The sequence below is a fragment of the Oncorhynchus nerka genome, linkage group LG1, assembly GCF_034236695.1.
Source record: "Oncorhynchus nerka isolate Pitt River linkage group LG1, Oner_Uvic_2.0, whole genome shotgun sequence".
In the NCBI taxonomy this organism is placed as follows: domain Eukaryota; kingdom Metazoa; phylum Chordata; class Actinopteri; order Salmoniformes; family Salmonidae; genus Oncorhynchus; species Oncorhynchus nerka.
This window is the reverse complement of record NC_088396.1, coordinates 24,021,826-24,048,187: the sequence shown is the minus strand read 5'-3', so window position 1 is coordinate 24,048,187 and position 26,362 is coordinate 24,021,826. Positions and strand designations below refer to the sequence as shown.

The following is a 26,362-nucleotide window of genomic DNA, read 5'->3' as shown; positions in this document are numbered from 1 at the left end:
TCCTGCTCTGTACCTGTGTGCTGGACAGACAGAGCAGCAGAGACTGAATATGTATGTCCATCAAGCGAAGATGGAGAGACGACTGTAACTTAACAATGGTCTTATTTTTTATAAATGTATTAATATATGTATAAATATATAAATATATCTGGAAATGTTTTCTCAATTTCTATCCTTCAAAGTGTGGTTGTGTTGTCATGAATGAAAGGTTGTGTACAGAGGCGTCATGCCCATGTCACAGAGGCACGTTCCCTCTCAGATTTGTCCTGTTATGAAAAAATAAATCCAAATTGCAATATATTTTTTTTGTATTATTATATATTTTTTATGTAATACTAGCCACTTGGTTGTTTTATGAAGTTGGCTTTAGCTAGCCCAAATAGGTTCCCAATCTGCCAACCTTATTACTCACTAACAAGAAGCCATAGCTAGCTTGTCTAACTATTTTAGCTAGCATGCCTGCTGGCACCGTTGGTAGACTAGAAAAGCAAACAATAACTAAATGTACTGAATAAGACTCACATTCCTTTCAATCTTTTAACAAGATTTAATCAGAGATGCAGAGAAGCAGATATAGTTTCTTTAAAAAAGAACCGCCAGTCAGGAGGATATGCCCCAAAAAATATACTTTTTTTTAGTCTTTATTTAAAAAAAAGTCTGTTTCAGGTGTTTGAAAAATGGTTCATTGTCCAACTTCAGGATAGGGGGGCCTAGCCCACCTCTAAACCAACCCCCAACCAATCCTCACTCACCTGGTGCCCCCCTATATTTGGGGTGCATGACGCCCCTGTTTGTGTGTATACAGTATGTGTGTTAAACAGTACATTATGTGTGTGTGTCAGTTTATACGGCAGTGTGTGTACAGTCTGAGCACTGAGGCTGCGCTTTTGAATGTGACATTTTGTGTTGATAGGAAGCACACGTTGACGATCTCTTCTAATAGTTTTTTGGTCTGCTCAGACAGACTTTACCGCCCTCTTCACCCTCAGGGGCTGTTTTGAACCTGTGTTCAATCTGCTTCTCATTTAGTCTCTAAGTTCACTTGCTAAACTGCAGAGAGATGTGTTTTTGTATAATAGGAACGTTTTAAAGATGATGAGAAGATATTCGGCATCTTGTACATAACAGGGTGGCGATTGCAGTACAGTATCAGTTTTACTGTTTGATGGGTCTTTTTTTGGGGGTTTCAACTTTGCAATTAAAATATCTCATTTGTATTTATATTTTACAAAAAAATTGCTTTAAAATAAATCTTAAAAACTGCAAGAGAAAGTTATTCTGAGTGTTTTGCTTCTCATTGTGTGATTATTGTTGGAGGGCTTACATGGACCCATCTAAGTGTGAGCGTACCAAGTAATTAGGCGTCACTCTAAAGCGGGAAGGTGGAATAAACGAGTCAGGAAAAAGGTTTTTCTGATTGAACACGGTTCTCTATTGAGAGTATTTTGTCAACAAAAACATTCAAACATAATCAATGAAAAATCTTCCAAGGAAAAACACACATCTTCTTCTCCAGATGAAACAAGAACACAATAGGATAATCTTTAAACTACAACAAACATAAATCACGGTTTTGTCACCGTCTTAGTGGTTCTTTCAGCACAGCTTCTCTCTCTCGGTGGCCATCTTCCAGAGATAGTTTTCCCCTTCTCTTCTGGTTCCATTCTCTCTTTTATAGGGGAAGGAGAGTATCTCATTAGTACCGTCAGCTGTGCTTAATTGACTCTGGTTACCTTGTCTCCCAGGCTCTGTTGGGCAACTATCCATGAGCCCAGCCTACCCTCTAGTGGTCCGTCCACATACCTTCCCCCCCAGGACCGAACCGGAGGGTCGGGCGCCAGACGCACCGTCTTGGTCGCGTCGGGACAGCGCGTCTGCATTCCCGTTCCTCGATCCGGCCCTGTGGATGACATGGAAAGAGAATGGTTGTAAAGACAAAAACCATCTGGCTATTCTGTTGTTATTGTTTCTCTTACCAGCCATCCACGTGAGGGGCGCATGGTCAGTAACTAATGCAAACCTCCGACCCAGTAGGTAGTACCGGAGATAATCGAGGGCCCACTTGATGGCTAAGGCCTCTTTCTCTACGGTCGCATACCTCTGTTCCCGATCGCTGAGTTTCCTACTAATGAAGAGAATCGGCTTCTCTGCTTCACCTTTACCCTGAGCTAGTACGGCCCCGAGCCCTGTATCCGAGGCGTCGACCTGCACAATGAACTCTTGTGAGAAGTCCGGAGCCTGTAGAACGGGATCAGAACACAGGCCATCTTTTAACAATTGAAAGGCCTCTTCCGTCTCGTCTTTCCACTCTACCTGGTTTGGCAGGTTTTTCCTGATGAGGTTTGTGAGGGGTTGGCAATGGTTGCATATCCCGGGATAAAACGGCGATAATATCCTGTTATCCCTAAGAAGGCCCGAACGTCTCGCTTGGTCCGGGGTCGAGGCCAGTCACGAATTGCCCTGGTCTTCTCTGCCTGTGGGCGTATTTTCCCATTCCCCACGGTGTACCCCAGGTATTCCGCTTCGGACAAACCCAGGCAGCATTTATTTGGATTGGCTGTCAACCCTGTGGCTTCCAAACTCACGAGCACCGCCCGTAATCGCAGGAGGTGACTATCCCAGTCCTCGCTGTGGATGACCACATCGTCTATGTACGCCGCTGCATACTCTTGATGGGGCCGTAGAATGGCATCCATGAGGCGTTGGAAGGTTGCAGCGGCATCGTGCAGTCCGAAGGGCATCCTCACATACTGGAAAAGCCCCTCTGGAGTGGCGAAGGCAGTCTTTGGGCGATCCTCCGGAGCCACCGGCACTTGCCAATATCCCTTCGTCAAATCCAGGGTAGTGATGAACTTGGCCTTTCCTAAGCGCTCCAAGAGTTCATCCACGCGGGGCATGGGATACGCATCGAATGTAGAGATGGCATTCACGCCCCTAAAGTCGTTGCAGAGTCTCATACTACCATCGGATTTGGGGACCAGGACTATGGGACTGGACCACTCACTCGTCGAGGGCTCGATCACGCCCATCCTCAACATCTCCCTCACCTCTTTCTTAGCGATGACTCTGCGAGCCTCAGGAATCCTGTAAGGGCGGATATGCACCTTCTTGCCGGATTCAGTGTGGATATGGTGGAACAGGACATCTGTTTGTCCTGGGAATGGAGAGAATATTCGACCGAAGTTCATAATCAGCTTGTCTAGCTGTCTTGACTGCTCCGGTAGGAGAGTTTGGCCACGGCGCACCTGTGGTAGAGCCTCCTCTTTTCCTTTGCCCTCCAGGGCCATCAAAGCCACCTCCTCCTCTCGTCCATGGTATGTCTTCAGCAGGTTTATGTGATAGATTTGGACCTTCTTCCTCCTGTCAGGTTGCTTGATGAGGTAATTGACCGGTGAGACCCTTTTCATTACCTCGTAGGGCCCCCACTGCGCCAGCAAGCGATGTTCGGCCGTGGGCACAAGCACCATCACTTTCTCTCCCACGGTGAACTCACGGGGGTCGCAGACTTATCATAGGCCCGGCCTTGGGTCCTTTGGGCCTTCTCCATATGCTCCTTGACTATGGGCCACACTGCTGACAGGCGGTCTCTCATCAGGGTAACGTGTTCTATTGTGGATCGAAAGGGGCATGGTTGGGTCTCCCAGGTCTCCTTGGCTAAGTCGAGGATTCCTCGACAGGGTCTGCCATAGAGCAATTCAAACGGAGAGAATCCAGTGGATGCCTGGGGTACTTCTCGCAGGGCAAACATTAAGTGTGGGAGAAGCATGTCCCAGTTTTTCCCATCTCGGGACACCACCCTTCTCAACATGCTTTTTATCGTTTTGTTCAAGCGTTCACACAACCCGTCTGTTTGAGGGTGGAATATGCTTGTACGTATCTGTTGAACCTGATATAACCGACACAAGTCCTTCATCAACCGGGACATGAACGGGTTCCTTGATCAGTCAAGATAGTCTTGGGGAGGCCCACACGAGAGAACATCAGGAATAACTCCTTGGCAATTCCCTTTGACGACATGTTACGCAGGGGTATGGCCTCCGGGAACTTGGTAGCGTAATCTATAACCACTAGGATGTACTCGTGTCCTCTGGCGGATTTTGGGAGGGGTCCTACGAGGTCCATAGCTATGCGTTCAAAGGGAGTCTCTATGATGGGGAGAGGAATCAAAGGGTTACGTAGGTGTGGCCGTGGGGCTGTACGCTGACATTGATCACACGTCCTACAATACCTGGCCACATCCCGGGTGACCCGGGGCCAATAGAATCTCTGCATGATTCTGTCAATAGTCTTGTCTCGTGCCAGGTGTCCTCCTAGGACGTGGGAATGGGCTAACTGTAGAACTGTATCTCTGTATGGCCTAGGCACCATTAGTAATTCCTGGTTTTCCCCCCTTCGTCGTACGACCCAGTATAAGAGACCCCGCCTGATTGCATAGTAAGGAAGAGGGGGCTCACCTGATCCATCGACGTTCCTCCCGTCGATCACCTTCACCTTCCTCATGGCCTCCCTTAGGTCTGGGTCTCTATGCTGCGAGGTGCCGAACTGTCCCTTTAATTCCTGGGGCAGGTCGACCTCGGTAGAGGGATGTGGAGGTTGTTCCACATCCCCATCAGGGGTGACCGAGGAGAATCCTTCCAGGTTCCCTCCTCGGATGGAGCTTCAAATATATCCCTTAACGCCTGGTTGCTCCTTCCTTCCTGCGTTGTGTATAGCCCTTCACATGTGTCTTCATCGGTGGTTTCTTGGAATATCTGTCGTAAACGTTGGGTCGCTATTTCTTCCTCTGCTGCAGAGGACGAGGACGCGGCTACGTCTCCTTGTAGGATTACTACCTCGGGCTTGGATTTTCTCTTCTTTCCTGTCCCCCTTCTTCCCGTGCATAACGTCATCTGCCGAAGCTCCTTATATAAGGGACAGTCTCTCCCGATCAATAATGGCACCTTCAGCTGCGGCACTTTCCCCCGGCCCTGACTGTACACCTTCCTTTTGGAGTGAGAATAGGCAGATTCACAGTGGGGTAATAGTGGGTGTCTCCATGGATACAGGATACGGCTACTTTGTCTGGTAGCAGTGTTGCGGAGGTCACCATCCGCTCCTCTACTAACGTAACCATACTTCCCGAGTCGAGAATAGCTACCACATCTTGTCCTTCGACTTGCACCGGAATCTCTGAGGCTGGGGCTATCTCTGCTAACCAACAGTGTTGATCCTGCCCCCTCAAAACGGGATGTGTGGGGGTAGGCAGTGATGACTCCGTGACCATGGGCTCATCCTTGCTAGGACATTGTGGGGCATAATGGTTGGGAGACTGACATTTATAACACCGACCCTGCTGTGTGGTGGCTGACTTCTCCCACCTCCGGGAGGGGCTTGGACGTTTCGGTGGCGAGCGCGCGGGGTGAGTCGTGGTACGGGATTGCAAGACTCCTTCCGTTCCTCCTTGTCACTTTTTAACAACTCCCCTGTAGACCGATATGTTTCCACCGCCTGGGCTATGTCGTCGGCTGACAACGGGTTGGCTTGCCCCACAACCCTTTTTAAGTCACTGGGTAATTCTCTCAATATCTTGTCCACTACGAGAGTCTCTATCACATGTCCTACTCCCTTTCCAGGTTCTAGCCACTGTTTCGTCAGTCGTATTAAGGCGAAGATCTGGGCACGGACAGGTTGATCAGCTGTATAGGTCCATTGATGGAACTTTACAGCCCTATCTCTGGCAGTCAGCTGGTACCGGGACAGGATCTCGGTTTTTAGTCGCCCATAGTCCGCAGCTTCGTGGGAATCCAGGTCAAAATAGGCTTCCTGAGCCACCCCGGTCAAAAGAGGGGCTAATGCGCTCGCCCATTCTGTGGGCGGCCACTCTTCCAAGGTGGCTGTCCTTTCGAAGGTCATGAGGAAGGCCTCAATATCATCCTCCTTGGAGAGACGAGGTAAGATGGCGGTAGCAGCCGCTCTTGGCTTAACTCTAGGTTCTTCTAGTCGGCTCAGCTGTTGTTGCAGGAGTTCTATGGTTGTCTGCTGTGCTGTGAACAATTGTTGTAGTAGGGCGTTATCCATCGTTCTTGAATGGTTCCTCCGGGTCTACTGGAAGAATCTTGATTTACTCACTTATCCTTGTGTCACTCGTCCACCTAATGCCCGTATCCTCCACCAATGTGAGCGTACCAAGTAATTAGGCGTCACTCTAAAGCGGGAAGGTGGAATAAACGAGTCAGGAAAAAGGTTTTTCTGATTGAACACGGTTCTCTATTGAGAGTATTTTGTCAACAAAAACATTCAAACATAATCAATGAAAAATCTTCCAAGGAAAAACACACATCTTCTTCTCCAGATGAAACAAGAACACAATAGGATAATCTTTAAACTACAACAAACATAAATCACGGTTTTGTCACCGTCTTAGTGGTTCTTTCAGCACAGCTTCTCTCTCTCGGTGGCCATCTTCCAGAGATAGTTTTCCCCTTCTCTTCTGGTTCCATTCTCTCTTTTATAGGGGAAGGAGAGTATCTCATTAGTACCGTCAGCTGTGCTTAATTGACTCTGGTTACCTTGTCTCCCAGGCTCTGTTGGGCAACTATCCATGAGCCCAGCCTGCCCTCTAGTGGTCCGTCCACATAAGCTTTGGACATAAGGCATATATGTCCCTGGCTTTTCTAGACCCAATCTGTCTAGTCTCGACCTACAAAGACCTCCAGACAGTTGGTGGAAAAGTTGGGCTGCTTCAATATTTCACCTGCACACATACTTGCATACTTGTTTAATGTAGCTAGACCGTTCTGAGCCCCATCCTGAATGCTCAAGGATAAGGGGGTGGAGGGGAGATGCAGTAGCCTAATCAAGAACAAGACGAGACTCCCTTAAGCCAAATGAAGCCAACAGCCTGGATAAACACACAGCTTTTATAGATACTGTTTTGTGGAGGTGACAAGTTTGCAAAGAAAGCAAATGATTGAACATCAAATGGGATAAAGCTGACCATAAAATTAAATAAAAATGACTTTACATTCAGAATATGACCCTGACATTCACAAATCCTTGGAATTACATCCTTAGTAGTCCTAAATCAGGGATGGCAACTCCAGTCCTCTGGGGCCAGAGTGGTGTCACTTTTGCCCCAACTCCAGCTAACACACCTGACTCCAATAATCAACTAATCATGATCTTTACTCTAGAACACAATTAGTTTCATCAGCTGTGTTTTCTAGGGATGGCGGAAAAAGTGACAACACTCTGGCCCCTGAGGACTGGAGTTGCCAATCGCAGGCCTAAATGGACCCTGGTTGGTTTATGTATGTTCAAATACCCCCACTCAGTGGATGTACTTGGTATTACAGGTGAAGAGAACGTGAACACTGATGTACTACCTCAGCGGGCACCCAACCACTGATCGATCTCCAAGGCATTCCTAGTCGATCACCTAACATTTCTGTAAAAAAAACAATGATAAAGCTTTGTGTTCCTATTTGTTTTATTTGTTTCGCGCTGTTGGTGGTAGGCACACATGATTCAGCAGTAGCGCCGGGGAGGCAAAGCGTTCCCATTTTGAACCCTTTCATGTGTCTGAAGGTAGAACTTGAGTTAATAAAGCTGCATACAAACATGGTCTCTTTTTTGTTTTCTTGAGTAAGGCAGCTCCAAAATGCAGTTGTTTCAGCCTAGCTCAGTGCTTTCTGTGGTGGTGGGACAAGCCAGCAGAAAATATGGAGTGTTGCGCCGTGATTGGCCCAGTGTTCTGTCACTCATGGGGACACTACGTCACCGCCAAGTCTAAGGGTAGACCTAAAAATTCTAGCCCCTTGGGTGCTACCATAGAATTACATTAGAAGTGCCCATTCAAGAAGGCTCAAGGTCATTGGCCACAGATAAAATTATGTCAAATCACATTATATCTACAGTAATATTGATTGGACTGATTATGTCAACATCATCCTTTCAAAATCTTAGCTAGCAGTCATGAATCAAGTCGACAATCTACTGGCAAATCATTTTTAATCCTTGTAATATGAAGAGAAATAATGAAGAGAAATTATAGATCACACATATCGGTGCTCATCGGCCATTGGTCATAAACACTACACAACAAGTTGGAAATCGCAAATTCAACAATGAGTGGTTTGGAAGGAGTCAGTGGCTAACTGCAAGCATTGCAAAGTAATCATTAGCCTGCTATTCAGTGGAGTGGCTGTGTGGTCCCAAGTCTAAGATTAAGGGTCTCTTTTCTTAGTTTAAAATTATAAACATTCAACATGCTGTCAATGAAGCATGATATTTTATTTATTTATTGTACCTTTATTTAACTAGGCAAGTCAGTTAAGAACAAATTCTTATTTTCAATGAGGGCCTAGGAACAGTGGGTTAACTTCACCTCCTCAGGCCCAGGAACTGGCTTCTCCTCTCAGATGTAATAATAATAAAAACAAACCGACCAAAACAAAACTGGACCGGCACAGACCTAAAAACAAAAGTACTATAATTTGATAGTTTCCTAACAGCAAGTGTTTTACTGAGTCCTCTTTTACTGCTGTCTGCTATGCCTTGTTCAGGGGCAGAATGACAGATGTTAACCTTGTCAACTCAGCGATTCAATCTTGCAACCTTTCGGTTACTTGTCCAATGCTCTAACCACTAGGCTACTTGCCGTGCTCAAAACAACTGTTAACTCGGAACTGCAAAATCTGACTTTAGTCAGTTCAAGACAACTGGAAAAACGACCTACGACTGGGAAAATACGCTTTGAACTTTCATCCAACTCGGAATTGTAAAAACGGCCCTCTTTCCAAGCTCTCACTTGGTGTACAGGGAGAAAACTGTAAGAACGGCCCATGTTCTGAATTCTGTTGCTGTACATGACACTCTAGACCCAAACTATTATAGACCCATATCTGATCAATAGTCTTCTGATTAATGATTTATTTATTTTACCTCACATTAGTCCCATTCCAAACGTCGGAAATTGTTGGTTATCTGCACGAACCCAGTATTCACTGAGTCATCCATACATCAATTGTCTTAAATCATTTATTTATTACTAACTAAGTAATTCACAGAAATGCATAAACAAACCAACAAACTTGGTAAATGTGGTTACATGAAAATGATAGGAGAATGTGCCCTAGTGGGCTGAACCGGTATGGCGGCTTGTTAGACAAAGGGGAAATGGGGGGGTCGACCAAGAAGTCACTACAGAGTGATAATTATAACAATTAAAATGCTAATCCTTTACACATGAACGCTCACTCATTCGGGAACAATTGCAATCAATATATATATTTACGCTCAGTGTGTCGTCTTGATGGCTGTTGAAAAGTCTTTATTTTGTAGAATTGTCCGTCTCTCTACATCTCTCTCTCTCTGTCTTGGTTAGAGGGGATAGTTCAAAGTGACATTCGTTATAGAATGGATGTTTCGGTGGTTGTCGTTCTTCGTGTTCAATGATACCAAATTCCTAGCTGCAGACTAGTAATCAATATCAAAGACTTGTTCTTATTCTGTCGGTATCGATAGTCTAAGAGTTTAACAACGTGGTATGATTAAAAGATTCTACAACCTTTAGCCATCTCGTAATTGAGGTAAGCTCGGTCTACAACCTTTGTCCTCCCCTAATGGAGAAAAACATGGTCTGACGATAATTTCTCAAAGTTGGGTTTTATTCGGAATGGCAGATGAGGGCTGTCCCAGGATGTCTGACCCTAACTGGGCTCAGGGGCGGTCCTCTGATTTTGTTCAAATCAAAAGGGAATTGTATTTTTCTTCATTAAACAGTCCACAATCAAATTACACAATTATACGAACAGTATCATACTCACTCATTCATCTTATACAACAATTAGATGTAAACCTCATATCTGAGGCTATTATATAAACAGCGTTATGGTAATGTGGCCACACCGTCTCTCTTGAGCTTGCCAAGTTGTGACAAACGGACCAGTTCGTAGCTGGATTCTTCACTGATCTTTTACACTTTCTCCGGAACATGAAATTTGTTCGTACCTCATGTTCTGTGAGGTGGAAGGATTTCCTTTGTCTCCATGAAAAACTATTCTATAACTGTGTGTCCATGAGGTCTTCTCAGGAATTTACGACCTCTGACCACAGCAGTCTGGTTGTAGAAGCAGAGAGCGGGGAATGGTGCTCGCTGTACTCAAAGAGGGCGACGTCATGACACTACTATGGCCTATTTATTGCCTACCTCCTCACGCCATTTGCACACACTGTATATAGACTTTCTTTTTTTTCTATTGTGTTATTGACTGTATGCTTGTTTATTCCATGTGTAACTCTGTGTTGTTGTTTGTGTCGCACTGCTTTGCTTTACCTTGGCCAGGTCGTAGTTGTAAATGAGAACTTGTTCTCAACTAGCTTACCTGGTTAAATAAAGGTAAAATAAAAAAAATAAAATATTGACATTTCAAAAGTGCTGAATAAATAGTTACACTGACTACTCCATCCTAGCTCACTCATTAATGTCTTAATCAAAATGACGGATTGCCTGTTATCCGTTTGTCGTCCCCTTATGCCATAGCTTGTACATCTCAATTGTAAGTAGAAACCACATTTGTTTAAGCAAGTCAGCCAGATCAGCTATGTTTTTTTAAAGGCAGTAAATGAGTCTGAATGAACTGTTTCTCAGCCAGACAAGGCTCCGCTGATTGGCAGGTGTAGCAGTGGTAAGGTGTTAGGACTGCTGTTGGGACAGCTTTATGTAGGCCCTATGGGCACCGTTTGTCACCGTTATAGTGCAATTAATGTATTGTTTAGTGTTGTGTTGTGACTTTGCTGACATGCGTCCCACACTTTTTGGGGTTTGTTGCGCCACCAATATTTAAATACTAAAATCGCCACTGAATGAATGAGTATAGAAAAGTGTTCCGATAAGATTGTGTATTTTTTATTATCGAGGAATATCTCAACTCGCTTGTCATCATAGCATCTCCCACCTGTAGCACACGCTCCAGCAGGTATATCTCTCTGGTCACCCCCAAAACCAATTCTTTCTTTGGCCGCCTCTCCTTCCAGTTCTCTGCTGCCAATGACTGGAACGAACTACAAAAATCTCTGAAATTGGAAACACTAATCTCCCTCACTAGCTTTAAGCACCAACTGTCAGAGCAGCTCACAGATTACTGCACCTGTACATAGCCCATCTATTATTTAGCCCAAACAACTACCTCTTTCCCTACTGTATTTAATTAATTAATTTATTTTGCTCCTTTGCACCCCATTATTTTTATTTCTACTTTGCACATTCTTCCATTGCAAATCGACCATTCCAGTGTTTTACTTGCTATATTGTATTTACTTTGCCACCATGGCCTTTTTTGCCTTTACCTCCTTTATCTCACCTCATTTGCTCACATCGTATATAGACTTGTTTATACTGTATTATTGACTGTATGTTTATTTTACTCCATGTGTAACTCTGTGTCGTTGTATCTGTCGAACTGCTTTGCTTTATCTTGGCCAGGTCGCAATTGTAAATGAGAACTTGTTCTCAACTTGCCTACCTGGTTAAATAAAGATGAAATAAAAAATAAAAAAATAAATATGAGCGGAGGGACATGTCAGTGAGCCGGGTGAGAGGCAGCCTCATCGCCGCTCGATTTGGCTCCATAATTTGCATACTGCTACAACTGCTTTTTGAACTCAAAACAACGTTTTTCCGCAGATGATTTACAAAATAATTATCTAAAGAGGGTGAATGTGTACGATTTCCCAGGATATGTAATAATGAATCCAGGTTAAATGTATTTGAACACGCATTTCATTACACAATGGTAGCCTACCTTTTGAGGTTTGCAATTTGTTCATGGTTCTATGTAGATTTTTAAGCATTTTTAACCGTTTGGGAGCCAAATGAACCGGCTCACCGAAAATAGTCAGAATGACACTACCCCCCCTCGCCTCACACTGACCATCAAATGCAGGCCACTAGTACACACACAAAAAAGGCTCCGCTTTTTTTAATGCACACTCAGCTGTGCCTCACAAGTAATACAACAAATGATATGTTAATAGTGTGATCATTTACCTACATTTTTTTCAATATAATTTCAAAATGATCTAAAAAGAACAACATTTGCAGGGCAATTGAAGCACAGCCAATATGCAGTGATAATGTATTGGGCCTATATAGCCTACTGCACAAACATCATTGCTACAGAACTGTTTTTAATTGGTTAATGTGGCATTGATTAACATGTTTTATATTGTATACAAAATCTGAGGGGTAAATCTCGTTTTGCATTTTGACTCACAAAGTGATCTAGACTCAGAAAAGCTTGGTGACCACTGTACTACAGTATATCGAATAGCCCCTGCTTGTGGTATTGCTTTTCATTACCGGAAAATGTAAAAGTACGGAGACAATCAGCTCCATATTGCAATAGCCATACAATTAAAATAATTGCAGAAATCAATCAATGTAATTTCTGCAGATGACCAATTCATACCCATCATGCATTGCTACCATGTTCGTGACAAGCAAGTCAGTTGATTGACGTTAGAGCAAGGAGAAAGATGTCGCTGGAAAATCGCCGAAGGATGGAGGCTGTATTCACCGTAGCGCTTATCTTCTGCTCAGCTTTTACGTCAGGTATAAGAGATGGAAATCTTCTCATTATTTACCTACTGATCTAGATGGTTTTCTGGAAATGATCTCATGCAGATAACGTTGTTACTAGTAGAGAGTTCTCTGCTTGAAATTGATAGCTAGCTAAATACAGGAAATAGCTAGCTAGCTAGTTACTGCTGAATAAATGATAATCCGTTTTGGAAAAACACTTCCAATCCTGTTGATAGAAAGATGGTAAGCAATCATTTGTGGAAAGCCATGTTTTTCCACTTTAAATATGGTGGTATAATGAGTAGATGCTGCTTGTTGGGCCTAATTGCCCTAGGATGCTAGCTAGCTAACGTCAATTTGACAGACAGCAACCCGCAGCAGCTGGAAGTGGGACGACATAATCGCCGGCTAACGTGAGCCATTTCCCGCAGTTTGACCCCTTTTGTCGTTCTCAACAACAATATCTAGCCATCCATCGGTTCATTTTTAGCTGTCAAACTAACCAGACTCTCTGGGGAGCAACTAGCCAGTTCAGTATCATGTGACAGACGGCATACCAATATCTGATTCACTCAACTTCCTCAAATTATTCTGCTTTCCCAGTCACGAGACTCCGGCTAACTAGCTACTGTTGCCCGGCTCTGCCATCCATAAAACAGTGTAATTCTCTGTTTTTAATTAACAGTCAAGTGGGACCAAATAGCAACACTATACTGTCAGAACCGACCTAGATTAACCTCCATAGTCTTATGATATAGCTAGGTATGTGGCCCTGGTGTCCCCTCCACACACAGTATGGAATGACCGTTGCTGTTTAGACGTTATTGGAAGTTGTTTATAGATTTGTTCCTTCTGTTTTTCCTCAGGTGTTCAGGGGGACAGCCTCACCATATTGCAGGCCCCTGAGTATGTGTCCTTCCAAAAGGGAGACTGGCCGATATCAGGGGAGAAGATTCCAGATATGGTGGCTCTAACTATGGGTTTCTCCGTCCAGGAGGTACACACACTGATCCAATTGTTGTGCAGGTGCGCAAGCCTATTTTGTTGTATAGTATATACTAAAATCTTGTGTATTGTGTCTGTGTGTGTGTGTAGGATCTCTCCTGGCCAGGCCTCCGGGCAGGTCCTTTGTTCCAGCGTCCCAGGGCCAACGTGCTGGTGGTGGTGCGGGGGGTGGACAGCCTGGCCCTGCCCCAGAGTGTGGCCTCCTACCCCCTGGAGAATGTGAGTGTGACCAGAGTTCCAATCAGTAAGGTGGTGTTTGGGGAGTAGCAAAGTTGTGCGAGATTCCTTTTAATCAGATTCTTCACAGAAGCTCTATTAATAACTTATCCCTTGTTCCCTCTACTGCAGCCGGTGCCCTTCACCCTGGACAGTGTGGCTGAGACGGTTCACACTCTCTTTGCTGAGGACACTCCTGTGGTGCTCCAGCTGGCCCCTAGCGAGGAGGTACTGTATACACCAGCACATTATTGGATGAGCACCTGAGTGTGTGTCGCTGTGTTGTATTATACAGAGGGTGAGTATGTGCAGGTCATGGTAATGTTATCCTGTGTATGTGTGTCTACAGAGGCTGTACATGCTGGGAAAGGCCAATGCTGTGTTTGAGGACCTGCCTGTGACCCTGCAGCAGATTCGTGCTCGTCTCTCCCAGGATGGCTCTGTGCTCGCCTCCCTGCCACTCAACTCCCTCAGCCGCAATGCTGAGGTACATGCATTAGTCTCGTCACGATACTAATGATACCAGGCCAAGTATCACGATACTGACTAGTATCGCAATACAACTGGGTAGAAAATTCAGTAGCCTAGCGTCCTGTTTGCCCCGTCCCCCAACACGTATTCCCGTTTTCTAAACGTTACGCGCATGTGCAAAACAAACTCACTGATTTTAACACTTCTACTCAATACACATATTGAATTTAACTTCACACTGTTAGCTGTATAATAGAATACTGTGTAGAATGGCTGATTTGCTGATATTTGAAAGGCCTACCTGTGATTTGGCTGGAGGAATAGGAGGAAGGAATATACATACATAATCTGCTTTCATTGTAGCAGTAAGGGGGAAAACACTGCATGAAACAGTCTTTACTCTTCAGTTAACATACATTCAGACACGCACACACACTACCTCACACTCTGTCTCCCTCAAAAACACACATACACACACTCTACCTCCCTCACACACTCTCTCTCATAAACACACACTCTCTCTCCCACAAACCTACACACTGCAGAATGTAAGGAGTACCAGAAAGAACTGTGTGATAGTTTATGCTTACATTAGACCATATGACTCATACCTTTGATGCACATCTCAAGAGTAGCAGACACTTTTCCTTTCTTCCTGTGCCAATCAAATTTGCCTAGACCTAGTGTCAAATTACCAGGTTGTTGTTGTTAGGTTGTTGTTAGGTTGTTGTTGTTGTTAGGTTGTTGTTGTTAGGTTGTTGTTGTTGTTGTTACCAGGTTGCTGCTGTTGTTACCAGGTTCTTAACTAGCTAGGTAACATGACTGAAATGTTGTCAAAGCAATTAGCGGCATGGGATTAGTTTAAAACGCCCCGTGAAATGGTTTGTGAAATTATATCAAATGTGCACAAAATCACGTGGGAAGAAAAAAAGGTAGCTCTGGTAATGAGTCATATTTGTTCCCCTGTTTGAGCAAAGACGAGCTGTTTCTCTAAGCTGTAACGCTGCAACCACCAAAAATTCAGAGATTTCCATACCCAACTATAACATCTTCCGTCAAGATAGAACTACCAAAGGGGGCGGAGTTGCAGTCTACTGCAGAGATAGCATGCAAAGTAATGTCATACTTTCCAGGTCCATACCCAAACAGTTCGAACTACTAATTTTGAAAATTACCCTCTCCAGAAATAAGTCTCTCACTGTTGCCGCCTGCTACCGGCCACCCTCAGCTCCCAGCTGTGCCCTGGACACCATTTGTGAATTGATCGCCCCCCCATCTAGCTTCAAAGTTTGTTCTGTTAGGTGACCTAAACTGGGATATGTTTAACACCCCGGCAGTCCTACAATGTAAGCTAGATGCCCTCAATCTCACTCAAATCATCAAGGAACCCACCAGGTACAACCCTAACTCTGTAAACAAGGGCACCCTCATAGACGTCATCCTGACCAACTGGCCCTCCAAATACACCTCCGCTGTCTTCAACCAGGATCTCAGCGATCACTGCCTCATTGCCTGTATCCGCCACGGAGCCGCAGTCAAACGACCACCCCTCATCACTGTCAAACGCTCCCTAAAACACTTCTGTGAGCAGGCCTTTCTAATCGACCTGGCCCGGGTATCCCGGAAGGACATTGACCTCATCCCGTCAGTTGAGGATGCCTGGTCATTCTTTAAAAGTAACTTCCTCACCATTTTAGATAAGCATGCTCCGTTCAAAAAATGCAGAACCAAGAACAGATACAGCCCTTGGTTCACTCCAGACCTGACTGCCCTCGACCAGCACAAAAACATCCTGTGGCGGACTGCAATAGCATCGAATAGCCCCCGTGATATGCAACTGTTCAGGGAAGTCAGGAACCAATACACACAGTCAGTCAGGAAAGCTAAGGCCAGCTTCTTCAGGCAGAAGTTTGCATCCTGTAGCTCCAACTCCAAAAAGTTCTGGGACACTGTGAAGTCCATGGAGAACAAGAGCACCTCCTCCCAGCTGCCCACTGCACTGAGGCTAGGTAACACGGTCTCCACCGATAAATCCACGATTATCGAAAGCTTCAATAAGCACTTCTCAACGGCTGGCCATGCCTTCCGCCTGGCTACTCCAACCTCGGCCAACAGCTCCGCCCCCCCGCAGCTCCTCGCCCAAGCCTCTCCAGGTTCTCCTTTACCCAAATCCAGATAGCAGATGTTCTGAAAGAGCTGCAAAACCTAGACCCGTACAAATCAGCTGGGCTTGACAATCTGGACCCTCTATTTCTGAAACTATCTGCCGCCATTGTCGCAACCCCTATTACCAGCCTGTTCAACCTCTCTTTCATTTCGTCTGAGATCCCCAAGGATTGAAAGCTGCCGCAGTCATCCCCCTCTTCAAAGGGGGAGACACCCTGGACCCAAACTGCTATAGACCTATATCCATCCTGCCCTGCCTATCTAAGGTCTTCGAAAGCCAAGTCAACAAACAGGTCACTGACCATCTCGAATCCCACCGTACCTTCTCCGCTGTGCAATCTGGTTTCCGAGCCGGTCACGGGTGCACCTCAGCCACGCTCAAGGTACTAAACGATATCATAACCGCCATCGATAAAAGACAGTACTGTGCAGCCGTCTTCATCGACCTCGCCAAGGCTTTCGACTCTGTCAATCACCATATTCTGATCGGCAGACTCAATAGCCTCGGTTTCTCGGATGACTGCCTTGCCTGGTTCACCAATTACTTTGCAGACAGAGTTCAGTGTGTCAAATCGGAGGGCATGCTGTCCGGTCCTCTGGCAGTCTCTATGGGGGTGCCACAGGGTTCAATTCTCGGGCCGACTCTTTTCTCTGTATATATCAATGATGTTGCTCTTGCTGCGGGCGATTCCCTGATCCACCTCTACGCAGACGACACCATTCTATATACTTTCGGCCCGTCATTGGACACTGTGCTATCTAACCTCCAAACGAGCTTCAATGCCATACAGCACTCCTTCCGTGGCCTCCAACTGCTCTTAAACGCGAGTAAAACCAAATGCATGCTTTTCAACCGATCGCTGCCTGCACCCGTATGCCCGACTAGCATCACCACCCTGGATGGTTCCGACCTTGAATATGTGGACATCTATAAGTACCTAGGTGTCTGGCTAGACTGCAAACTCTCCTTCCAGACTCATATCAAACATCTCCAATCGAAAATCAAATCAAGAGTCTGCTTTCTATTCCGCAACAAAGCCTCCTTCACTCACGCCGCCAAGCTTACCCTAGTAAAACTGACTATCCTACCGATCCTCGATTTCGGCGATGTCATCTACAAAATGGCTTCCAACACTCTACTCAGCAAACTGGATGCAGTCTATCATGGTGCCATCCGTTTTGTCACCAAAGCACCTTATACCACCCACCACTGCGACTTGTATGCTCTAGTCGGCTGGCCCTCGCTACATATTCGTCGCCAGACCCACTGGCTCCAGGTCATCTACAAGTCCATGCTAGGTAAAGCTCCGCCTTATCTCAGTTCACTGGTCACGATGGCAACACCCATCCGTAGCACACGCTCCAGCAGGTGTATCTCACTGATCATCCCTAAAGCCAACACCTCATTTGGCCGCCTTTCGTTCCAGTACTCTGCTGCCTGTGACTGGAACGAACTGCAAAAATCGCTGAAGTTGGAGACTTTTATCTCCCTCACCAACTTCAAACATCAGCTATCCGAGCAGCTAACCGATCGCTGCAGCTGTACATAGTCTATTGGTAAATAGCCCACCCATTTTCACCTACCTCATTCCCATACTGTTTTTATACTGTTTTTTTTATTTATTTTTTATTTATTTACTTTTCTGCTCTTTTGCACACCAATATCTCTACCTGTACATGACCATCTGATCATTTATCACCCCAGTGTTAATCTGCAAAATTGTATTATTCGCCTACCTCCTCATGCCTTTTGCACACATTGTATATAGACTGCCCATTTTTTTTCTACTGTGTTATTGACTTGTTAATTGTTTACTCCATGTGTAACTCTGTTGTCTGTTCACACTGCTATGCTTTATCTTGGCCAGGTCGCAGTTGCAAATGAGAACTTGTTCTCAACTAGCCTACCTGGTTAAATAAAGGTGAAATAAAAAAAATAAAAAAGCATGACTGTCACAAAGTGTTTCCTCTGGCACTGCTGTGTGACAACAGACTTGTAAAGCCTATGACTGGCCTGTGCTGTTGGTTATACCAGGGAGGAAACGATATACGGCGTATGAACTTTGCTTCCTCTGAGTGCTGCTCCAATGTATCAAATGTAACAACAGAAGACTTATCAGGGTCTGCATCAGCCCCCCCCCCAGGTGAGTGATGCAGGTGAGTCCCGTGTGGCTCAGTTGGTAGAGTATGGCACTTGCAACTCCAGTTTTGTGGGTTTGATTCCCACTTGGGGACGAGTACGGAGAAGGTACAAAATGCATGCCCTCACTACTTACTGTAAGTCGCTCTGGATAAGAGCATCTGCTAAATTACTCAAATGTAAATGATGGGGGATACGGCTGGCAGATCACTGCTACCATGAGATGGGCCCATGAAAGTCAAGTGGACATTATTGGAACGGCACATACAAGAGACTAGTTGCTGTTGCTTAATTTTTAAATATTTTTTACAATTTATAAACTGACTTAATACATGTTTTATAACTGCCCCAGCAGTTAGCTCGGTATCATATGAAACGTTACTACGGCGTTAAAAAAATTTGCTATCATGGAGTTTTGATACCATGATATTACCGTGGTACCGGTATACCATGCAACACTAACATGCATAAATAGTGCTAGTTCTGTCTGTGTCCCTCTGTAAAAGTGAACAAGAACAGTAAGGGTTGACCACTTAAAATGTTGACCTCTGACTTTTCTCTCTCCCTATAGGCTGATCTGCTCTTCCTGTCTGAGGTCCAGGTTCTACATGACATCACTGCCCTGGTAAGACTCTGAATATATCATTTGTTGGGCACAGGGGCATTGGATTATTTAAATCTGAGCACAGCAGTGCCATCCCCAGAGCCTCACAGCATGTTCTGCTTCTTCATTAGTGGCTAATGTTGGTCGTCTACCCCCCCACACTCCTGTAGCTGCAGAGACACAGGCACCTGGCCAAGGACCACTCCCCTGACCTGTACTCCCTGGAGCTGTCTGGCCTGGAGGAGCTGGGCCGCCGCTACGGACAGGACTCCTCTCAGTACCAAGACGCCACTGCCATTCTGGCCAATGTCCTACAGAAGGTAAGCACAAGGGGGAATGCCCATACTGTATTCATAACATGTCTGAGTGGTGTGACTTACTCCTAAATGGCCAAGTACAGAAGACAATGGTTTATGGTTGTAAAATCTATTTATGTACACTGAACAAAAATATTAACACAGTATATAAAGTGTTGGTCCCATGTTTCATGAGCTGAAATAAAAGAGCTCTGAGATTTTGTATCCCTGTTAGTGTGCATTTCTCCTTTGCCAAGATAATCCCAAAAATGTGCAGTTTTCTCTCACAGCAACACAATGCCACAGATTGGCATGCTGACTGCAGGAATGTCCACCAGAGCTGTTGCCAGAGACTTGAATGTTCATTGCTCTCCCATAAGCCACCTCCAACTTCGTTTTAGAGAATTTGGCAGTACGCCCATCTGGCCTCACAACCGCAAACCATGTGAAATCACGCCAGCCTAGGATCTCCACATCCAGCTTCTTCACCTGCGGGATCGTTTGAGACCAGCCACCTGGACCGCTGATGAAACTGGGTTTGCACAACCAAATAATTTTTGCATAAACTGTCAGAAACCGTCTCAGGGAAGCTCATCTGTGTGCTCGCCGTCCTCACCATGGTCTTGACCTGACTGCAGTTTGGCGTAGTAACCGACTTCAGTGGGAAAATGCTCACCTTTGATGTCCACCTGCACTCTGGAGTGTGATCTTCAAGGTGGAATCCAGGTTTCAACTGTACCAGGCAGTATGGCTTTGTGTGGGTGAGCGGTTTGCTGATGTCAATGTTGTGAACAGAGTGCATGGTGGCGGTGGGTTTATGGTATGGGCAGACATAAGCTACAGACAATGAACACAATTGCATTTTATTGATGGCAATTTAAATGCACAGCGATAACGTGATGATCCTGAGGCCCATTGTCGTGCCACTCATCTGCCACCATCACGTTTCAGCATGATAATGCAAAGCTGAAAATGTCCCAGTTCTTCCATGGCCTGTGTACTCACCAGACATGTCACCCATTGAGCATGTTTGGGATGCGCTGGATCGACGTATACAGCAGTATGTTCCAGTTCCCTCCAATATCCAGCAACTTCACACAGCCATTGAAGAGGAGTAGAACAACATTCCACAGGCCACAATCAACAGCCTGATCAACTCTGAGATGGAGATGTGTCACGCTGCATGAGGGAAATGGTGGTCACACCTAGGGCTGTTGCGGTGACCGTATTACTGCCACACCGGCGGTCACCTGTCATGAAGGCAGTCAAATTCCACGTGAGTGATGCTGTTGATGGTCATTCGTAGCCTACCAAACTTGCTAACTGCCTGGTACTCAGTACTCTATTGTCACTCTGACATCAATGTAACTGAAAATCTAATCAAACACTTCATGAAAGGCTATGAGCTCATGTTGCGCAATATTTCTCTCTGCTATGCAATTGCGTGAGAACAAAGTGATGGCCTCTACTAAAAAGAGGAGGATCCCATCAGCTTTATATAAACTAGGCCTACTATATTTATTTCTCAACTTTCCTAATATTAAGCAGATTGCTTCTCTTTACAACAGGAGTTCATGCCGGCCAGCTACCTGGCTGCCATGAAAATGAACCATGGGAAAAGCGTTCTCCATTTGCTATTTAAGTGCATTTTTCCCGCTGCCACTGTTTTGAGACTTGCATGATAATGGTCCATTCTAAATCAAAACACATTTCCCTTATTATTTAGTATATGTGAAGAAAAGATTAAATCAAGAATAGTCTGATGGGTGACTATATTAGCCTATCACTTGTGAATGATGCCCAGCATAAGAAACGATGCCTTTTTTTGCGACTTTTTCTAATCGTAGTCGCACACCTCATGTAGCCTGGCCCATAGGCCTATATGTTTTCATAAGGTTAGTATCACACCTCATGTAGCCTGGCCTATATGTTTTCATAAGCTATGTAATCACACCTCATGTAGCCTGGCCTATATGTTTTCATAAGCTATGTAATCACACCTCATGTAGCCTGGCCCATAGGCCTATATGTTTTGTTATTAAGTGCTTGTCAAATTGTGAATGAGAGACTGATGAAGTGTGTACAACCTGCGCAAAAAAAGCAGAGCTCATGCCTTTCAAGCAACTTTTTTCAAATCCACATTAGTCGCATCATGCAGCCTTACAATGTATTAAAAATAAAATGTATAGCCCAATGTTTTGTAGAACAACTAAAGTTACATTAATAAATCTGAATTAAGCATATAATAGTACCTATTTATTTGTTAACCGTTAAACACAGAATAGTCACAAATTGTTTGGAGAAAATATACATTCTATTTTATTCAGGTTTGTTCAGTTGTATTCTTCATACTATGAAATAATATAAATTAATGCCACGGAATTCTAAGCAGATCTTCTCTGCTAAATGACCTAGTGTAGCCCACAGCCATATGTTATAGCTAGATCAGGACCTAACATACCGTAAGGACAACTCAGTATGCTATTCTGTTCTTCTGAAATAGACTACATTTTCTTCATATCATGCTGCTTTAGACCTGTCTAAAATATTTAATGGATTTATTGTGAAGGTGTAGACTATATTACATGGATGTATTGTGAAGGTGTAGACTATATTACATGGATGTATTGGGAAGGTGTAGACTATATTACATGGATGTATTGGGAAGGTGTAGACTATATTACATGGATGTATTGGGAAGGTGTGGGCTATATTACATGGATTTATTGTGAAGGTGTAGGCTATATTACATGGATTTATTGTGAAGGTGTAGGCTATATTACATGGATTTATTGTGAAGGTGTAGGCTATATTACATGGATTTATTGGGAAGGTGTGGGCTATATTACATGGATTTATTGTGAAGGTGTAGGCTATATTACATGGATGTATTGGGAAGGTGTGGGCTATATTACATGGATTTATTGTGAAGGTGTAGGCTATATTACATGGATTTATTGTAAAGGTGTAGGCTATATTACATGGATTTATTGGGAAGGTGTGGGCTATATCACATGGATTTATTGTGAAGGTGTAGGCTATATTACATGGATTTATTGTGAAGGTGTAGGCTATATTACATGGATTTATTAGACTTTTTAAAAGGTAGATGTTCCAAAGGTCTGCATCAGTGTCTTGTAGGAAGCCAGGAGATGCTAAATGGGTTTAATTAACGGTCAATTACAGTGAGACCGACAGTTATTTGCTTGACCAACCCCGGCTGACAAAATTTTGTGACCGCCACAGCCCTAGTCACACCTCATACTGACTGGTTTTCTGATCCACGACTCTACTTTATTTTCTTTAAAGGTATGTGACCAACGGATGCATATCACATGAAATCCATAGATTAGGGCCTAATTCATTTCTTTAAATGGAATGATTTCGTTATATGCATGGTGTGTTTTATATTTTTGTTCAGTGTTGATGACCATAGAAACAGTCTCTCGTTATGTTTATATAGACCAACTGTTGTGTTTCCATGGTTTCTTTGTTCTACGTCTCTCAACTTCCTGTGCTTTAGTTTGGTGAGGACTTGTTTGGTCTTTATGGTGACAGCGCGGTGGTGGAGGTTGTCACAGTGAAGAACTTTGAGGCGCCACTTACCAGGAAATCTCGCTCAATCCTGGAGTCCAAACAAATTGTGAGTGCATTTAATTTTTTAAAAATTATACGTAGATCTATGTACATTTATGCTATTACACAGATCATAAGCCTGTTCTATTTGGATCTTCATAATTCATTGATATGGTTTCAATGGATGTCAATCTTCTCTACATCCCTCTCACCCCCTGCAGAGTAACCCTGGCAGTCCCTATAACCTGGCCTATAAGTATAACTTTGAGTATGCCGTGATCTTCAACATTGTGCTGTGGCTGATGATCATCCTTGCCCTGGCTGTTATCGTCATCTCATACAACCTGTGGAACATGGACCCAGGATATGACAGCATCATCTACAGGATGACCAATCAGAAGATCAGGTTGGATTAAGGTCTGCCCAGCAACACTCGAGCCCTCCTATTAGCCCTCTCCTAGTGAATCTTTGTTTTTCTTGTTTTGTGTGAAAAATAAAGAAGTGGAGCTGAAGGTGTAGGCCTAATTCTAAATGGGTTGGATAGGTTTAAGCAATATGGTGAAAATAATGTATCTTAGCATAGTGTAGGCCATAGTTGCACTAATTACAAACCAGATAGTGTATACCTATTCTACCTCTCAGCTATAGACAAGCTTCTAGTGGTTGGTTATGGACTTGGGAGTAGACATCAGAGTAGCAGTTGTTCAGGGAGAGGTAAAGGTCCTATCCAATATGAATGACATGTATAAGAGATGCACTTAATTAGTTAGCACCTTTGGGAAATTGCAGAGGTTAACTATACAGTAGCTGTAGTTGTGTAGTTTAATGCTGAGTTGTAACACTAGAGCTGTCTCTGAGGTCTAGTCCTGTACCTTCAACCCCACACTTCACATTGCTTATGAATGTCCTCTTTTAGTAGGCGTCCTACATCCCTGGTGATTTCAAATGTCCTCTTTTATTTTTATTGTAAAAAGTATAGATGATTATTCTAATGCCCTGAAAGACTGAGAATTGGTGTGTGTGATGTAAATGTTTGTCTCGCTATTTGAAACTGTTTTAAGTTAAAGTGAAATCTAGGTGTATATATTGAAGTTAGAAATACAAATATCCTGAAGGAAACTGCTTTATTGGTATTGTGAGAAGGTCTGTGTAACATTCGCTGGCAGGTTGCAAAGGCGCCTTGCATGCATTTTGCGGTTGTGTGACTTTGACATTTGAATATGCAATAAATGAATTACCATCTAATGTTTGTACTTCAGTAAATTAAATTTCACACATTTATTAAACCACCATAGTCTAGAAACAATTGATACATTGGCACAAATGACCTTGGACAAACTGTCCCATAGTTTGCTTTACATTTGTCTGACACTGAGTTTCTAATAAACAAACTTGTACTTACTCAGTGACATGACATGTTTACCATGACTAAAAATACTCTTCAGTTGACTTATCCGATACACGGGAGCACGAGACAAATGTACTCATTGAGTTATATGGAAGTAACCAACCAGTGAAGCTGCATAGCGACGCGCCACCTCTAAAATAATCCTCTATGTGACGGGCTTGGTGTGCGTTTGTAACTGTTTTGGTTACAGCAGATCCAGTGTTCTACAAAAACACATTGTCCATGTGAAACGAATAGTATCGAACACATATGATTTCCATATGTTTATCATTCCATTCACGCCATTCCAGCTGTCATCCCCTCAGCAGCCTCCTGTGGATATGAAGTAATGGTACATAGGCTATACATCCATGCCAATTATAGTATCTTGTGACATGTTATTTCAATAATGTTTTACTTGAAAAAATTATCAAAACAGTTTTTTGCTTGTTTAATTTGGCCAAGTAATTTGGTGGAAAGTCTTGCAGTGCTTATATCCCTCTCAGCCAGCATCTGGACAGTGAGGAGTGTACATTTTCATTGGCAGATCAATTAAGTTCAATGCAGTTATCCAAACGCATTCATCATCAATGACTAAAATAACAAATCTAGTTTTAAAAGACATTTCAACAATACATGTAGTCATTTCATAGCCTGTGTATCATTGTGGTACCCAACAATGCTAGAGTTAAGAACAGTGTATGGTTCAGTAGGTTCCTCTCGTATCCCTGGTTGGACAACATTAGGTTCCATAGGTTTGACAAAACGTGTCTATAGTAATTATTACCCTAAGGCTTCTCCATGTGGCTTTAAAAGACTGCTGTAGTATTTACCTACAGTATGTGTCAATCATGATGGTAATTTCTACCATTTTTTTATATTTTTTTAACTGTTTGTATCTTGTTTGATAACCAGCTATTTATGGCTGAGACTCATCCAGCATTATCAGTCAGAATGATTAGACGGGCTAATCATGTCATTTGGTAACTAAATGAATCCCCTGTGCTGGTCTGCTAAAACTTGTCTGGCCTTTGCATAACCTTTACAAAGAACTGGTGTGTGTGTGTGTTGTTTGAATCCTGTGTTTTCTACTTACCTTTATTTCCTGTCTCCAGCTTTAATAAGAAGGAGCAGTTGACATCTGGTTCTGATCTACCGGCAGCCGTAATAACCCCTGAACCCCATGATGATGATATCGCTAATGGCGGCCCTGTGCAGTCGTCAGAGACAGCCATGCGGAAGTGTGGATCCTGAAGTTAAAGGTTTCACTGGATAACAGGCCAATCTATGATCATTAAACATTTATTGAAAAAATATAAATTCATAGAACTGTATATCTAGTCAGATTCACTTGAGGCCACATTTTACCATCTTTTTAGCCCTACACACTTTCAACAGACTGTTTGAGACTTACTTTACTGACTTTAGTCAAAGCATTCCCTTATCACCATGACCATAAAGAGAACAGATTTTTAGACCAAACAGTATATGACATGTTACGTGATTCCATTTAATTGATGTTGTATGGGTATAGGAGTGAGGTTTCTGATCTAACAGGATATTGTAATATTATTGCTTATTCACTGATCTATGGAAGCTTTTCTTTAACATATGTATGTTGTCATGCTCTTACTGTCCCAGTCTCTGTCCAGTGTGCCCATACTCAGTGGTCCAAATACTGAGCTGAGATACCTGTTGTAACTCCAACTTTCACTCACATCAGTCACTATGTCAGTGTAAGGATTGTGTGAAATATTAAGTAATTGTGAACTGGACCATCCAGGACCTCTATACCAGGCCGTGTCAGAGGAAGGCACAAAAAATTGCCGAAGACTCCAGCCACCCTAGTCATAAACTTTCTTTCTGCTACCGCATGGCAAGCGGTACCAGAGCGCCAAATCTAGGTCCAAAAGGCTTCTTAACAGCTTCTACCCCCAAA

General features: G+C 43.8%; 2 protein-coding genes across 2 annotated transcripts in view; both read left to right on the top strand.

Annotated features, from left to right (window-relative positions):
• The window catches only part of LOC115145587 (BCL-6 corepressor-like), a 73,797-nt gene extending 72,521 nt beyond the window's left edge, over window positions 1–1,276 (top strand). The window contains 1 exon segment of the mRNA XM_065017375.1: window positions 1–1,276. This exon segment is cut by the window's left edge and continues 566 nt beyond it. The gene's annotated coding sequence lies outside the window, so the exon portion shown is untranslated.
• An 11,205-nt stretch (window positions 1,277–12,481) lies between these two features.
• On the top strand, window positions 12,482–24,281 carry LOC115124123 (renin receptor-like). The gene is made up of 9 exons (XM_029653526.2): window positions 12,482–12,592; window positions 13,429–13,559; window positions 13,658–13,786; window positions 13,916–14,011; window positions 14,133–14,270; window positions 19,132–19,185; window positions 19,335–19,484; window positions 22,984–23,103; window positions 23,258–24,281. The coding sequence occupies exons 1-9, from the start codon at window positions 12,517–12,519 to the stop codon at window positions 23,450–23,452; spliced, it is 1,089 nt and encodes a 362-aa protein (XP_029509386.1). The 5' UTR covers window positions 12,482–12,516; the 3' UTR covers window positions 23,453–24,281.
• Window positions 24,282–26,362: the final 2,081 nt, after the last annotated feature.